The 17,646-nt window shown below is 36.9% G+C and overlaps 1 protein-coding gene across 1 annotated transcript in view; it reads right to left on the bottom strand.

The window, feature by feature from the left end:
• CATSPERD (cation channel sperm associated auxiliary subunit delta) overlaps window positions 1-17,646 on the bottom strand; it is a 144,155-nt gene that overhangs the window by 36,509 nt on the left and 90,000 nt on the right. The window contains exons 12-15 of the mRNA XM_074203880.1: window positions 14,864-15,040; window positions 3,931-4,044; window positions 2,814-2,903; window positions 202-260 (exon numbers count right to left, since the gene is read on the bottom strand). Coding sequence (XP_074059981.1) covers window positions 202-260; window positions 2,814-2,903; window positions 3,931-4,044; window positions 14,864-15,040 — 440 coding nt within the window. The remainder of the gene's footprint in view (window positions 1-201; window positions 261-2,813; window positions 2,904-3,930; window positions 4,045-14,863; window positions 15,041-17,646) is intronic.

A 17,646-nucleotide genomic window follows, 5' to 3' on the forward strand; every position in this document is an offset into this window, starting at 1 on the left:
CTTCTCTGACAAATCCTGCCTGGGTGACTGAGGGCAGACACTGAGCCTGTCAGTCCTTCTGTCATCTCTCTAAGATGCCAAGTTGCCAAGCAGAGACTACTCTGGTTAAGCCAGTTTCCCCATTCACAGCTCCCTTCACCAGTGACATCACAGACCCAATCCCAAATCTCCAAATACAAAAGGACTGAAGAAAGGGCATACTCAGAAACGAAGCTCTTAGCAGCCTTGCCTGAGACATGCTGCTGCATCACAGTAATGTTCTGTAGGAGAGACACAGGCAGACAGATGGACAGAGATTCAGAGAGACAGGGGGGAGTGGGAGAGAGAGAGAGAGAGAGAGAGAGAGAGAGAGAGAGAGAGAGAGAGAGAGAGAGAGAAAAGAGAAATGGAGACAGAGATAGAGACACAGTCAGAGAAAGACAGAGACAGACAGAGAGGGAGAGATAAAGAGATAGAGATACAAATACAGAGAGATAGAGACACACACACACACAGAGAAAATTCTGATTAGAAAATGTTACAAACCCTTTATATATTATACAGTTACAGATGAATATTCAATCAATAAGCATTTATTAATTGCCTATTATGTGAGGAGCCAGAAATGAATGAATGTCTGAACAACATATGTGTCAGGCACTGCCAGGAATTTACAAACTAACTGATGAGACTACATGTAAACAAATTTATTCAAAGCAAGCTACTTACAAGAGAAGTAGGAAGGAATTAATAGTGGGGAAGTTCTATAGTAAAGGTAGTGGGGAAAACTTCCTGTAGAGGGTGGGATTTTAGTTGTGATCTAAAAGAAATAAGAAGTCAGAATAGAAGAGGGAGAGAATTCCAAGGATGAGTATAGGCCAGGAAAAATGTCAAGATATAGAATGCCTTGTTCTTGGAATTTCCAGGGGGACAGTGTTACTAGACCCTAGGGGGAATATACACATACATACATACATACATATATATATATATATATGTATGTGTATATATATATATGTATGTACATATATATGTAAATGAGTTTGTGGTGGAGAAAGCTGTTAAGATGACCAGAATTAATTTTTCTTCTAAGTTTGAAAGGCTATGAAGGGCTATGACTGTCCAATAGAACATTTTGTACTTGATCCTAGAGGCAATAGGAAGACTATGGAGTTTATTGAATGAGGTGGGAATGACATGATTGGATCTGCATTTTAGGACAATCACTTTAGTAGCTGAATGAGGATGGAGAGACATGAGGAAGGCAGACCCACAGTTGCAATAGAGCAGGCATGAGGGGTTTCGGGCCTGCATTAGAGGGGTGCTGAAGGGAAAAGGGGACATATTTGAGAGATGCTACAAACAGGGCTTTGGCAACAACTTGGTTATGGGGATTGGGGTGGTGAGAGAGAGAGGAGGAATCCAATATGACTGAAGCACTAGGAGGATGGTATTGCCCTTCTCAGTAATAGGGAGGAGCAGGAGTGGGGAAAGTGTGCAAAGAAAGATACTGAGTTCTGTTTTGGACATATGTAGTTTAAGATGTTTATTGGACATAGCATTACATAGTGTGTGGTTTTACAGTTTTAGAGTTACAGATATAGAGTTATATAGTATATGATATAAGGTTACATATGCTTCCTATAATGTTACATGCTCGTATATTGGGCATTGACAGGATCAGCTAAAACCTCTTTGTAGAGGTGCTCAAAATCCAGTCAATAATTTAAGAAATATTTCTTAAATGTTAGTGTCCACTGGGTTAAAAGCAATGAGAAATTGTGGGGATACATAAATTTTCCTGGAAGGAACTCCACATGCACCTATATGAATGCATACATCATTGTATGCAATATTGTCAAGAGGAAGGTTTCATAGGGGAGGTGGAGTATATAATATGTGGTATGAAGAAAATTAGGAATTCTAAGAGACAGAACTTGGGAACAGTGAATCTTATAGGGTAAGACGAAAGAACACAGCTAAGGTATAGGCACAGAGATGGGAGATTGAACAACTTGTATGGAAAGAACTAGTAGGCCAGGCTGATTAAAACAGTGTATTTTAGGGAGTAATAGGAAACAAGATTGGAAAGACATATTGCAGAGGTCTTTAAATGCCAAATTGAGGATTTTGCTTCGAGATTTGTTGTGAGGATAAAATGAGATATTTATAAAGCACTTTGCAAATCTTGGAGCACTATACAAATGCTAGCTATATCTTGCCACGGTAAGGGAATAACACTTGCTTCTCAAAGACTGCACTGGTTACTGAGCAGATACTTTGGAAGGACCTTCCCAACTCTGTCTCTACTGTTTGGGAACAAGCCTGGCTAAATGTTGAAAGACTGACCAGGAGGAGATAGACTTTTAGCCAAAGAGAATAATATGCAAACAATATCTCCTAAACACATGTAGGAGCTCTAACAATTATCAGTGAAAGGAGTGCCTGTTGATAGAAATTTTCAAACTTAGAAGAAAAATTAAACACAAATTTTATATGGGTGACTTCTAATAATTATTATTGTTATTGTGGTTCAGTTATTTCAGTCATGTCTACTCTTTGTGACCCCATTTGGGCTTTTCTTGGCAGAGATACTAGAGTGGTTTGCCATTTCTTTCTCTAGTTCATTTTACAGATGTTGAAACTGAGGAAAACTGGGTTAAGTGACATACAGACCAGGACCATACAGCTAGTGTCTGAGGTCAGATTTGAACTCAGACCTTTCTGACTCCAGTCCCAGCACTCCACCCACTGTGCCACCTAGTTGTCCATTTTCTAATTATATCTAGGTTTATTTATGGTTTATTTATTTCCATTGTGGAAATTTGGCTTACTATTGTAAATTTTGTGTTTCCATCATGGGTATAGCCATCTTCATACATTTTTGCTTTGAATCCAAGAGCATAGGGATTACTGACGGTTATCTTTAGGAAAAGAACAGAAAATAATAACAACAACAAAGAAATCCAACCAGCATACTGTATAAAACAAATGGGCCTAAAGAATATCACTTAAGGTAAGTGAGTAAATTCATTGACCAGAGTCTAAGCTCTTTGTTGCTATGTTGGTTAATAGCTCTCTTCATCTGATCTCTCTTATTTATAGTATTTGTGCTCAACTTGTGGCAGAGCATTCTGAGTTCATAAAGGTCTAATCAGTCACGGAGGGAACTACTGTAACTTGTCTCTAACATAGTGGTGTCGTTTTGGTCTTCTTCAATAAGGAAGGACAAGAACCATGTAAGTGATAAATGACAGAAGGACATCTGTCCTGTTCCAGATGCAGTCAAAAGAGGAAATAGACTTGGGGATGAGATGATGAGGATAATGAGGGGTAGCTTAGTTAAGGTTCTAGAGCTATACTGGGCTCAAGACACTAGGTCCAAGCCCCTTCTCTGTCAAATTCTGTGTGACCTGGACAGATAATGAGTTTTTCAATCCTTCTGGCATCTCTCTAAGTTGCTAAGTTGTTAAGCTGGGCCTCTGTCAAGGCCCCATTGAGAGATTCCCTGGGACCTCTGAAGGCATTGTATGTTTTCCTGAGTCATGCACAGATAATTCCAGAGTCAGAGAAAATGAAGCTCTGATGGTGATTCAGGTTGTCTTTCTTGATAAAGTGGCAGGAGGTTAGGTCTGACCAGCAGGTATTGGGTATTTAGGAGCAAGGTTTGAGCTTAGACCTGGTAAAGGGGCATGGGGGCTGAGATGGGGATAGGTTGGAGGCAGGCAGTGATCACCTGGGGAAAACAGGGCCTAGTGTATGTCTTGAACAAGGCAGTAACTTCTAGGGATAAGAAACTAAGTGGTTCAGAGTCCTTAAATCACTGGTAAACCTTAAAGCATGCCAGGTTACTCAAATGCTACTGGAAAGGAGTGGCAAACAGATCCATCAAGGATGCTAGGCTAAGAAAAGGAGGTAACATTCATTCCACAAAGAAAACAATACACTTACTATTGGAATTGGTGATTGGGCAGGTTGTGGCACCAGCTTAGCAGTCAAATTCAATTGTTTACCCATGTCTAGGACAAGGAATTTTTTATCAAAATCTCCACGCAAAACTTCTGCCTATTTAGAAATGTAATCATATGATCAAAAAAGGAGAGATTTGATAAGTATAAAAAATTATATCCTTTTCTTTTTCTAAAGCTCAGTTCATATGCCAAATTCCTCCATCCTAGAGGCTTGCATAGGATCCCTCAGATGAAAAGGTGGTTTTCCCACCACACATGGGGCCCATTTTATCTGGATCTCTCTTTTACCCCCTTAGGACCTTCTCTTTACTATGTAATAACAACAACTAAGAACCAGAGCTAAAATCGCGATAGCTCTGTGAAGATCACAAAATGCTTTCCATGAATAGATGCTAGTATTTTCATTTTACAGATGATCAAAGAGAGACTACAGAGATTAAGACACACAGCTAGTAAGTATCTGAGGCAGGGTTTAAATTCAATTCTTCCTGATTCTAAATCTCATACTCAATCTACTGCACCGCCATATTGCCATATTATACTTATTGATGCAAGTCAGAGCCTCCTTAGTAGGCTGTGACTTCCTTGAAGTCTGGGACAATGAATTATTTCATCTTTGAATTCTCAAGGGCAAACACAAGAACTTGCACATAATTAGTAATAACTTCAGTGTCTTGACTAATATGGAAATATGTTTAACATAGTTATACATGTATAACCTGTATTAGATTAAGGAGGGGGGGGGAAGAAAGTGAGAGAGAGGGAGAAAAATGTTATAAAAATCTTACCAAAAAAATGAATGTTGAAAACTGTTTTTACATGTAGTTGGAATAATGTTTATTAAAAAAATAACTTCAATGTTTGTTACATGAAAATCAAAGTAATTAGCTCCACTCCTCCCTCTCTGGACTTTTTCACCTTTTCTCTACTTTCTTCCTAACCTGGAGATGCCATGATTGCTTCTAATTGATGAGCCCTGGTCTGGACTACCACCATTTCATGAGACATCCAGTTTATCTTGGCTCTTGTATTCACCCTCTGGAATTTTCTACCTATTCCACAGAAGTCTTGCCCTTCCCTCCTCCATTCTTTTCCCCTTCCTTTACTGTTTTCTTTGATGTGTTGTCTTTATCTATTAGAATTAAATTCCTTGAAAGCTTTTTTTTGGGGGGGGTAATTGTATTCTCAGGGTATGGGCCTAAAAAGTACTTTATCTAGTTATCTTAAGATAAAATATCATATAAGCAAGCAAGCAAGAAGAGAGTATTTCTCTTCTCATGACCATACAACCCCCTCTAACTGGAAGGGGCCTGGGCTTTAGCAGGGAGCCCAACATATAACAGTTCTCCAGATCCCACTGGTTCCTAAGAATTTTTAGCACAGGATGTGACTATACAACAGGGATCAACATTACAAGAGGTGGACCATTTCCTGTGACTTTCCTCTTCTCCCATTTTCTACGTCTTTTCTTTGGCATCATTATTCGATATCTCACCTTGACTCTGATTAAAAAGTGGCTTTTCTTGCTACTAGGGACAACCACTTTGATCTATCCTGTGACATCTTTTCTGTAAGATTGCTCCCATCATCATTGCCTTTTTCTCTTTAATCTTTAGTTTTTGTTTTTTTTCCCTCTGTATGTCCTTGAGCTAACAGCTCAGGTGCTGCTCATCTTTAAACCAAAAAGCCTTACTATACCCTATTCCTATTTGCTCTCCCCCTCCCCAACTACCACCAAGCTACCATCCTACACCCTTCCTCCCTTTCACAATCAAACACTTGGGGGGGAGTTGTTTCTTATATTGTCTCTATCTCACTTTTCAACTGAGCAATCTGATTTCTGTCCTTACCTCTCCAGTACAACCCTATTCTCTCTTGAAGCCTAATTGGGGCCTTCCTTATCTCTTGCCTGAGCTACTGAAATAGCCTTCTAATGTTTCAACTCAAATCAATCCCTCCTCCACCTATATGCCAAAATGATTTTTTTAGGGTTTTTTTTTGTTGTTGTTGTTTTTTGGAAGGCAAACGGGGTTAAGTGGCTTGCCCAAGGCCACACAGCTAGGTAATTAGTGTCTGAGACCGGATTTGAACCCAGGTACTCCTGAAGACAAGGCCAGTGCTTTATCCACTACGCCACCTAGCTGCCCCCAAAATGATTTTTGTAAAGACAATGAGCTCCCTATAACCTCCAGGATCCAATAGAAATTCTTTAATAGCATGACCTCTTTCTACACTTCTAATCCTTTTATCCTTATTACCTCTATACAACTATACTGGCTGACCTGCCATTTTCGTGAACACAGCCCTCCACTGCCATCCAACTGGATGTCCTTGCCCTGCCCCTCTCACTTCCACCTCTGTTTCCCTGACTTTTTCCCACTCAGCTCAAAGCCTACCTTGTGTAGGAGGCCTTTCGAGGTACCTTCTACTCCCAGCAAGCCTTGTTTCCCCTTCCACATTTCTTTCTATCTACTCTCTTATATAGACAAGGCACAGGAGGAGTTGAATGTGAAGGTATATTATAAAGATGGAGTTAATGGGCAACAAAGGAATGTACTGGAACAAAGAGGAGGGGTAGAATGGGCTAAGATATTTTACATAAAAAAGGTAAGAAAAAGTTTTTGCAAAGGAGTAGATGGGAGGAAGGTGAGGGGGAATGAGTGAGCCTTCATTCTCACTGGAAATAACATACACAGTCAATAGAATATAGAAATCTATCTTACCCTAGAGGAGAAAAGGAGAGAAGAGGCTTGGGAGAAAGGGGAGAGGAATATATAAATAGTAGAAGAGAGGGAAGATAGTAGAAGGGGGTAGTCAAATAGAACACACTTTTCAGGAGGGACAAGGTGAAAAAGAGAGATAGAATAGAATAAACAAGGGTAGGGAGGAATAGGATGGAGGGAAATACAGATAGCTATAGCACCTATGGGAAAAAATATTGAAGAAACTTCTCTGATAGACTTAGGATAAAGAATGTGATCCATCCCAAAGAGTTGATGGTATCTGAGCATAGACTGAAGCACACTTTTTTCCTCTCTATTTTTCTTGAGGTTTCTCTATCTTTGTGGGAATAGTGGGAATTATGCTTACTTTTTAAAATGTTTTTTTATTTATTTAAGGTAGTGCAGTTAAGTGACTTGCCCAAGGTCAGATAGGTAATTATTAAGTGTCTGAGGTTGAATTTGAACTCAGGTCCTCCTGACTCCAGGGCTGGTTCTCTATCCACTGTGCCACCTAGCTGCCCCAATTCTGTTTACTTTAACAAGACTATTGTAGTAATGTGAAAAAAATAAAGATAATAAATAAATTCTTACTAGATTTTTTTCAAATTAGATGCCTCATAGGCTTCTCAAATTTACATGCTCAAAAGAAAACTTGTCATCTTTTGCCCTAAAATCCATCACTCTTAACGTTTCTATTTCAATTGAATTTTTTTTTCAGGATAAAGGAGACATGGGCATATTTGTAGGCAAAAGGAAATGAGCCAGTAGGGAGGGAGAGGTTGAAGATGAGTGCTAGTGAGGGGATGAGAGAGGTAACAATTTATGGAAGGAACAAATCACCCAAATTTTTAACTTCAGAGTCATCCTCATCTGTTCACTCTCCCTCATCCTATCTATCCAACTAATTGCCAGATCTTGTTTGAACTTCTTTAGTATCTTTCATATCTATCTTCTTTTTCTCTATTGAGATAACCATTCCCTTATTCAGTTTCTCCTCAGCTCTTCTTATAGTCACCTTTTAGTTAAACTTCTTACATCGAATCTCTCACCACTCAAGTCCTTACTATGCAAGGGAGTTTCCTAAAGTACATGTCTGAACATTTTACTCTTCAATTCAATAAACTCCATATAACCTCTAGGATCTAATACCTCCAGGATGAGTAGTGTTATATCTTGCAGTTCCTCAGGGCCTTTCAACTAGCCATCCCTCATGTCTCCTCACCTTTGCCTCATAGAGGTCATATTTTCTTTAAGTTTTAGCACAGGTACCACCAGATCCTATATGAAGCCATTCTTTCCATCCACTCCCAGCTGTTAATGCCCATTCCCTCCCCTTCAGTGTCCTCCCCCACCCAGGAACCATGTATTTATTTTGTATCTATTTTTATATATTATTAATGTACATATTATCATCCCCTACTTTATTAGATTGTAAACTTCTTAAAAGTAGCAATTATTTTTCTTCATTCTCTATATTCCCAAGTACCTAGAATCTTGAATCTTTATTGATTAACTGATTGGTGATTCTGGGATAGAATGGAGGGCAGTCAATTTACATTTTAAATGTATCTGTTGTTCAATAGTTTCGGTCCTGTTTGATTTCTTGTGACCCCTTTTGAAGTTTTTATTTTTTGGCAGAGATACTGGAATGGTTTCCATTTCCTTCTCCAATTCATTTTGAAGATGAAGAAAATGAGGCAAACAGGGTGAAGTTACTTGCTCAAAGTCATATAACTAATAAGTTTCAGAGGCTAGATTTGAACTCAGGGAGAGGAGTCTTTCTGATTCCAGGTCCAACACCTAATACCTAAAATCAACTAAGTTATTACATAGCAAAAACTGGATTAGGGTTACTCTCCCCTCTGCACTAACAGAAAGAAATTGGTAACACAAGTTAACAAATAGAATGGTAGAATTTTAGAGCTAGAAGAAACTTTAAAGATCATTTAGTGCATCTTCTCTCCCAAAGTAGGAATTTCCTCTTCTGCCTTTAAAGATGTATATCTAGTCCATGCCTGAATGCTTACTGTGAGGGAAATTCCTTACCTTTCAAGTGTATTACACTGTCCTATTCAATTTATTTGTTCTTCCAATTACATGTAAAGCTAGTTTTCAACATTTATTTTTGTAAAATTTTCTCCTTCCCATCTTTTCCTTACCCCCTTCTAGATAGCAAGTAATCTGATGTAAGATAAACATGCAATCATGTTATATATATATATATATATATATATATATATATATATATATATATATATTTCCATATTAATTGTTCTATGAAAGAAGAATCAGAACAAAAAGGAAAAACCATGAGAAAGGAAAAAAACAAAAAACAAATTGAAAAAAGTAAAAATTGTATGCTATGATCTGTATTCAGACTCCAGTTTTTTCTCTATACATAGATGGTATTTTCCATCACAAGTCTTTTTTTTGCAAGGCAAATGGGGTTAAGTGACTTGCCCAAGGCCACACAGCTAGGTAATTATTAAGTGTCTGAGACCAGATTTGAACCCAGGTACTCCTGACTCCACTTTATCCACTACACCACCTAGCCGCCCCACAAGTATTTTTTTTAACATTTGTTTTCCAATTATATACAATAGTAATATGTACCCATCATTTTTTGCAAGGCTCTGAATTCTACAATTTTCCTCCCTTCTCCCCCCCCCCCCCCACAGAAGGCTGACAGGCTCTACATTGTTTCCATGCCATACATTGATGTAAATTGAATGTTATAAATAAAGAATAAACATAAAACCCCTCCACTGCAAGAAGATGAGAAACTGAGAGAGAGAGAGAGAGAGAGAGAGAGAGAGAGAATTGTACTTCAGTATGAATTCAGATTTCAATGACTCTATCTCTGGGGTGAGTTGCTTTCTTTATCATAAGTCCACCAAAGAAATTGCTTCAATATTTTTCCCTCAGTTGCTATTACTAGCTGTACCTCCACTTATTTCTTCCCGCTCTCATTTATTCTTTTCTCTCTCTCCTTTCATCCTAGCCCTGTCCAAAAGTGTGTTGATTCTGAGCACCCTCTCCCTCGATCTTCCCTCTCTTCTATCACCTATTCCCCCCTTCCCTTTCCCCATTCTGGTATTTAAACCACTCTGCTATCAGTTTTGAGAGAGTTCACCCCATTCACATTCAAAGTTATTTCCTTCGATCCTATTTTTCCCCATTTATACTTTTCTCTCTTTCACTTAAACCCTAACTCACCAGTATTTTGTCACTACCTTCCTCAATCCACCCTCCCTTCTATCAGTAACCCCCTTTTTCTTTCCCCTTTCCTCGCCTACTTCTGTCTTCCCTTCTATCAGTCCTTCCTTCCCATCACTTTCCCCTTTCCCCTTCTACTTTCCTATAGGGCAAGATAAATTTCTAAATGCAATTGGGAGACTTCTTTGAACCAAATCTAATGAAAATAAGATTCAATCAATACTCACCCCCCTTCACTCTTTCCTTCCACTACAATAGATCCTTTGTGCATCTTCATGTGATGTGATTTACCCTATTTTGCCTTCTCCTTTCTTCTTCTCCCAGTACAGTTCTTTCCTTTCATGCCTTGTTTTCATTAATATCATTACATCGAATTTATCTAAGTTATTTCTTCTAACTTTCCTAATAGAAATACAATTCTCATGAGTTACAAATAGTATCTTCCCATGTAGAGATATAAGCAGTTTTATCTTATTGAATAATATGGTTTTTCTTTCTTGTTTACATTTTTGTACATTATATTTAAAAATCAAGAATTTTGTTCAACTCTGGTCTTTTTATTAGGAAAGTTTGAATGTCCATTTTTTCCCCTAAAAAAATTATGCTCAGTTTTGCTGGGTAGCTGATTCTTGGTTGTAATCCAAGTGTTTTTGCCTTCCAGAATATTATATTCCAGGCCCTCTAATTCTTTATTGTTGAAGTTGCTAAGTACTGTGGCTCCTTGGTATTTGAATTGGGTTTTTCTGATTGCTTGCATTATTTTCTTCTTGAGCTGACATTTCTAGAATTTATCTACAGTAGTTTTCATTTGGGGATCTCTTTCAGGAGGTGATCAGTCAATTCTTTACATGAATATTTTATCCTCTTGTTCTAGGTATTAAGGTGATTTTCCTTGATAATTTTTTGTTTTGTTTTCTTTTTTAACTAGGCAATGGAGTTAGGTAACTTGTACAAGGTCACACAGCTAGGAAATTTTTAAGTGTCTAAGGCAGGATTTGAACCCAGGTGCTCCTGAATCCAGGGCCAGTGTTCTATCCATGGCACCACCTAGCAGCCCCTCCTTGATAACTTTTTTGAAAGATCTTGCCCAGGCTCTTTTTTTTTTGATCATGGCTTTCAGGTAGTTCAATAGTTCTTAAATTATCTCTTTTGAATCTATTTTCCAGGTCAGTTATTTTTCAAAAGAGGTACTTAAGCTTGTGGTAGGAACCCAACATGGATGAGAATAGCCTCTGAGCTGAGGAAAAGAGGGGAGTGGAAATCTCAGGAAAAACCTTTGGTTGAGAGAGGTCCATGAACCCAGCAACAAGAGGGAAGAATCCAATATTAAAGGAGTCCTACCCCAACTCCAGTACCTTGAAAGAGTCATACTCTGGTCATCATTTTGTGTTCTGTGTTTTCTATGACCTGCACAGCAATAATAATAAGCAGTAAAAAAACCCTCAAATATGCAATGGCAAGTCTCATCAAAGAAGCAAAGAAAGAAAAATTGGTTGATAATGCAAAAACACAATAGGACAATAATATTAAAAGATATGCTTCCTATGCAAGCAAAAGTATTGAATTTGCTGAAGGACAACTTAAGAATCCTACATCTTTAATTTGTTTTGTTTTTAGTATTTTGCAAGGCAAATGGGGTTAAATGGCTTGCCTGAGGCCACACAGCTAGGTAATTATTGAGTGTCTGAGGCCAGATTTGAACTCAGGTACTCCTGACTCCAGGGCCAGTGCTCGATCCACTGAGCCACCTAGCTGCCCCTTGGAATCCTACATCTTTTAGAAGAACATGAGAAGGCAAAAAAAATATTAACACTTCATTGCAGGAAATAATAGAAGAAAAAGACTCAAAACATCTGAACATAGAGAAAAAAATTCCAATAGAAAGAACTCATAGAATACTTCTAGAAAAGGAAAAAACCCAAGGATGAAAACTCCAGGGTCAAGATGGAAGTCAGCTGTAGAAAAGAGGAAGATAGGGGATATTATTGATAGAACTTAATCCTGCCTAGAGATGAATCAATGATTTTTTATGGGTCTACATTACAAAATGGGGTAGTGAAAGAAGGGGGGGGAAGAAGATAAAGGGGAGAGTTTGATGTACTTAAGTCAAATTGAGAGCTAGCACTGAGAAGATGAGCCTTGTAATCTCTTAAGAGTTCTGAACAGTTTTCATTTGTGATCTATTTGATATTCACAATTTATTCTTGTTCATGATTTTCAGATAGCTCCCTACTTATCTTCTAGGCTGGTTGTTTTTTTGTTGTTGTTGTTATTGTTTTGTTTTTTAGTTTTTGCAAGGCAAATGGGGTTAAGTGGCTTGCCCAAGGCCACACAGCTAGGTCATTATTAAGTGTCTGAGGGGATTTGAACCCAGGTACTCCTGACTCCAGGGCCGGTGCTTTATCCACTACGCCACCTAGCTGCCCCAATTTATATATCTTTAACACTTAAAAATAAAAACAAGTTTGAAAGACTTAAAAAATACTGATCAAAATAATGATCCAGTACAACTCTAGAGAACTAATGCTGAAACATAGATGCTACTTCTTTTTCTTTATTTCTTTTTTTTTAGGTTTTTGCAAGGCAATGGGGTTAAGTGACTTGCCCAAGGTCACACAGCTAGGTAATTATTAAGGGTCTGAGGTCAGATTTGAACTCAGGTCTCCTGACTCCAGGGCTGGTGCGCTATTCACTGTTCCACCTAGCCGCCCCATAGATGCTACTTCTTCATAAAGAAGTTATGGAGTAGAAATAAAGTGGAATGAGATATTTACTTTTTATCCAATGAAACCTATTTTTGTTTGAATATACTTGTTTGTTATAAGTGAGAATTACTTTTTAATTTGGTGGGCAATTAAGAGAAAAAAAGGCTTGTTGATAATTATGCCAAAAAAAGAAAAAATAAAAGAGAGAAAAGAGGACCATTAAAACTTGTTTTTAAAGTACAGAAGAGATTAGAAAGTTCAGAGGAAATCATACCTGATGAATTCATTATATACTTTAATAATGAATTACTTTAAAGGTAAGCTCTATGTAATAGATTTATGATTTCATATACAATTCTCTTTTTCTATTCTTTGTACATGTAAAAGATTCACGTTTATGAGTATTTGTCAAGTTCAGAATAAAAAAAAGTCAAAATAGTTTCCAAAATTAAAAAAAAGAAAAAAATTGGTGAGAGACCCAACTTAATGAAGTCATCTCAAGGTCATTAAGGAATGAAACAAACAGAAGAAAAATGGAGAAGATAAACAAAGGAATTTTGGAACAAACTTTTTTTTTTCCACCATGAAAGACCATGGAGCCATCACATCTGGGAGTCCCCACATCAAACATCACAATACTAGATGTTCCTAAATATTACTGAACAATGCCAAAGAGAACAAAGGCACACAGGAAAAACAATGGGATTAGACCAACCTACAGGAGGCCACACCATGGTGAGGGCACAAAGAGATTAATTCATAAAGTATCTGAAAGATGGGAAGATATCAAAGATCTGAACAAATCTAGACCTCATTAATATCAGAAAAGTAATCAAGATCCTAAGGATTTTGTCTAAGGATGTAATTGAATATAAAAATTTCCTGGATGGTTTTTTAAGACTTATCTATCATGCTGAAATTATACACACAACAAACAGAATTATAAGTTCTAATGTGTCAGAATCCTTGAACCTTTTAAATTCTACTGGCTCCTATACCACTATAAGGTCTGCATCCCAAAGAGAGCATAAAAAAGGGAAAAGGACCTATATTAGAGGCAGTGAACAGCTACCCATGGACCATATAAGTCCTCTGAAAATCATTTGGTCTTACTTTGCCACTACAACCACAAGTTCAATAAATCAAGGAGATTTTTTTTTTTAGGATTTTGCAAGGCAATTGGGGTTAAGTGGTTTGCCCAAGGCCACACAGTTAGGTAATTATTAAGCGTCTGAGGTCGGATTTGAACTCAGGTCCTCCTGACTCCAGGGCCAGTGCTCTATCCACTTCGCCACCTAGCTGCCCCAATCAAGCAGCTTTAAAAGGATGATTTAATTAAATGTTTGATCAAATATAGGCATTGTATGGCCCTCTAATGAGAGGCCCTTGGCATAAAAAAGGTTTCTCCTCCTTGACCTACATATACAAAAATATTTGTTGCAGCTTTTTTTTGTGGTAGCACAGAATTGGAAATGGAAGAGATGCTTATCAATTGGGAAATTAATTGTTATATATAAAAGCAATGGAATACTATTGTACTATACAAAATATTAGCAGGCAGCTTTCCATAAACACTTATAAGTTTATGTGACTTAAGACCTATGTAAACTAATGAAAAGGGAAATGAACAGAACCAGAAGAACATTATACATAGCAAAGCAACATTGTGCAATGATCAATTATGATTGACTTAGCAATACAATTATCTAAGACAATTCTAATACAATTATCTAAGACAATTCCAAAAGACTAATGATAGAAAATACTATCCAGTTCTAAAGAAAGAACTAACAGAGTCTGAATGCAGACCAAACTATTTTCACTTTATTTTCTTATTTTCCTCCTTTTGTAAACTGGAATTGTTTTGCAAATTTTTTTTTCACAATATGACTGATATGGAAATAAGTTTTATATGATTGCACATATATATAAATTGTTTATCCTCTTAGAGAGAGAGGAGGGGAGAGAGGGAAGGAGAAAATTCAAAACTCAAATTTTTATTAAAAATATTAAAAATTGTCTTTACATGTAATTGGAAAAATATCATTTTTTAAAGTTAAAAATTCTACTGGCTCTTCTACTAATGGGATAAATGAAGTTGTATGGAAGGCAAAATATATAAAACTTTATGTGATTATTTGTAATATTAGGGGCAAACAATCAATTTGAACCACTAGGGAATAAATAAAATCGTTGTTGATAAACAGGAATAAGAAACTTAAGGATATATTTTTAAAAAACAATGAACACAAATTACATTATTCCATACCTTGCAAGTTTTTAAGCCAATCTCAAGATTCATGAGCACCAGCTGCATATTCACTTCACATACTATAAAATCAAAGGCTCCAAAAACAGTAGATTTCGTTGGAGTTGTTATAATAATATTTCCAACGCTTTTAAACATTACTGCTGAGTCTTCTGTCACGAAAGGTGCTTCTAGAATCTACAGGAAAAACAGTTGCTAAGATTAAATGAATTTCATTTCACATTGAAAATTAAGATGGTTCTTTGTAGGTAAGGGTTAAATAATGTGAAGGGACTTAGAAATGTTAATAAGTTGACTCTTTTCCAGCTAAATATAGTTCTCAGCTAATGCTTTTAAAACCAAAATGCCAAAAGATTAAATTTCATTCACTGCCAGAAAGGATGTCTAACAATTAAGTTTTTAAGAGGATAAAGCACAACTGAGAACTATGCCACAGCTTCCCATAGTGACTAATTTACAATATAATAGTAACTTAGGCAAAGGGAATGGTTTTGGGAAACAGGAAGGTTAATTCTTTCCCTTCCTTAATTTTGGGCAAGCTTAAACCTTTAAGAGTTAGCAAATTTCATCTGAACTTTCCCAAGTTTTTACCTCTCTCATCTACTTGTGTTATGATTAAGTTCCATATAAGAATTTTATCATTACCATTGTAATTATTTATTCAATAAACACTTATTAAGTAACTATTGTATTTCAGGCACAGTGACAAGTGCTGGAGATACCAAAAGGGGGGAAAAAAAAGACAGTTCCAGGAGTGATAACATGCAAATAAATATGTACAATACAAGCTAAATACAAAACAAATAGAAAATCACTGAAATAGGGTAGAAGGTAGGATTTTAATTGAGATTTAATACAGGGAGATCAGTAGTCTTGAGTGGAGAAGAGAGAACATTTTAAGCATGATGTGACAGCTAGAGAGAATGCCCAGAACTGAGAGAGGGAGTGTTGTTCATGGAACAGTAGCCAGAAGTCCAGTGTCACTGGATCAAATAGGATTAGAAAGGTAGGAATGGGCTAAATTATGAAGGGCTTTCAATGCCAAACAGAGTATTTGGTATTTGCTCCAGGAGGCCACTGGAAGTCAATGGAGTTTATTTTTTGGGAAAGTCACTTCAATGACTGAATAGAGGATGGACTGGAGTGGGGAGAGACTTTAGCCTGGCAAGTCCACCTGTAGATTTATAGAGATGGACAGTGGAAGCATCTTTGAATTCCTGGGGAATAACCTCTTCATGCCATATAATCACAAAATTTTCAGTCAGCTTTTGGATGAGTAATGGACCCCCCCACCTTGAAAATCTCATCTAGAATAGTATAGCATCAGATGCTTTGCCACATGAAAGGAGCCTAATTATATCAGGTATAGTAGGATTTAGGAAAAGAAAGAAGCAGTATCTGAAATTCTCTAAAGTTTCTAGTTTAGAGAACCAAATTTAAGACATTGTACTAAATTGTATAAGGCTTGCTTCTAGCAGATTTTGTCAGAATTATCTAGCAATCTTTACAAATGATTTGAAACCAGAGAAGCAACTGCCTTGAGAATAAAGCCTATTCTAAAATGTTCAAGAGAAGCCATTTCCAGGGACCAGATGACTACATGACACATGGATGTTGGGTGTAAATTAGTAGGATACCAGAAGATTTGAAGTTAGTTAATATTGTAGATCATTATTGTATTGCTTTGGTCTTTTGTTTCATGGTGTTTATGTTTAAGTTTTCTTGGTAATCTTGGTGGCATCTAAATCTCCCCTCTCAAAATTAGTCTACCGAAAAACCTTCAAATGGTTTGACCTGTAACCTGATTTATATAATTTTTATTAACATTTGAAAAATATTATAGATTTGACTTATAGATAAATGATCCATGGTGGGAGTAGACTGCCATTTCCCCCATGAATCAAATGGTGGAATTGAGAGAATCAAGGTGATTAGAACAGTTAAGTGGTTAATTGTGGAAACTGAATAAACAATAACTGTCTTGAGTCTTGTGACTCAATTCTGACACTAGCTCAGTTGCCCTTCTATAGGTATAGTCCAATTTCAGTCTTGTGAGAAAACTTTATTCAATTGTGGAGCTTGTAAGAAAACTTAATTGTATTGTTTGAACCTAATCCTGGGTGGCTGGGAAGCTGGACCACCTCTACCAACTGCTTAGATACCTTATCTAAGGACCCAGGTTATGCTGATCAGAAAGCAAATTGGACATAAATATTAATATAAGGAGTTTTCTCACAACTATACATTTCAAGCAACCCATATGTCTAATATGAAAAGTGATCCCATGCTAGTTAATCAGTTATTGTTTTCATGTTCCTTTGATTGAATACAAACACTCAGTGGGGAAATGTGGTATCTCTTATTCTGAATTTGTTCACCCTCCTCCTCTCAATTTATAAAGTCCCTAATCTTTCCTCCAGTCAGAAATCATATTACCTAATATTGTATTCCAGTTAATTATTTTCTCTTAGTTGATCATTTTTAATGTATAAAAATCCATATTCAGGGTCCAGCTCTAAGTTGAGGAGAGCTGATTCCAATTTGTTATGCAACTGGCATGCATTGCTTAATAAACTGATATACTTAGGAGTTTGAACTTTTGTTTCCTCAGTCATTTCATCTTTCACTTGTCACATCATAAAAAGTTACTATGGTGGCAGGGAAGACCCAGATATAAACTCAGAAAAAAACAATAATGTGAAAACAGTTACAATCAATGCTTGAAGGAAAAAAATGCTGCTTTGAACAAACCCAAAAGATTTCTAGAAGCGTTCAAAAAAGAG

This window comes from Macrotis lagotis, chromosome X (assembly GCF_037893015.1).
Source record: "Macrotis lagotis isolate mMagLag1 chromosome X, bilby.v1.9.chrom.fasta, whole genome shotgun sequence".
Classification (NCBI taxonomy): Eukaryota; Metazoa; Chordata; class Mammalia; order Peramelemorphia; family Peramelidae; genus Macrotis; species Macrotis lagotis.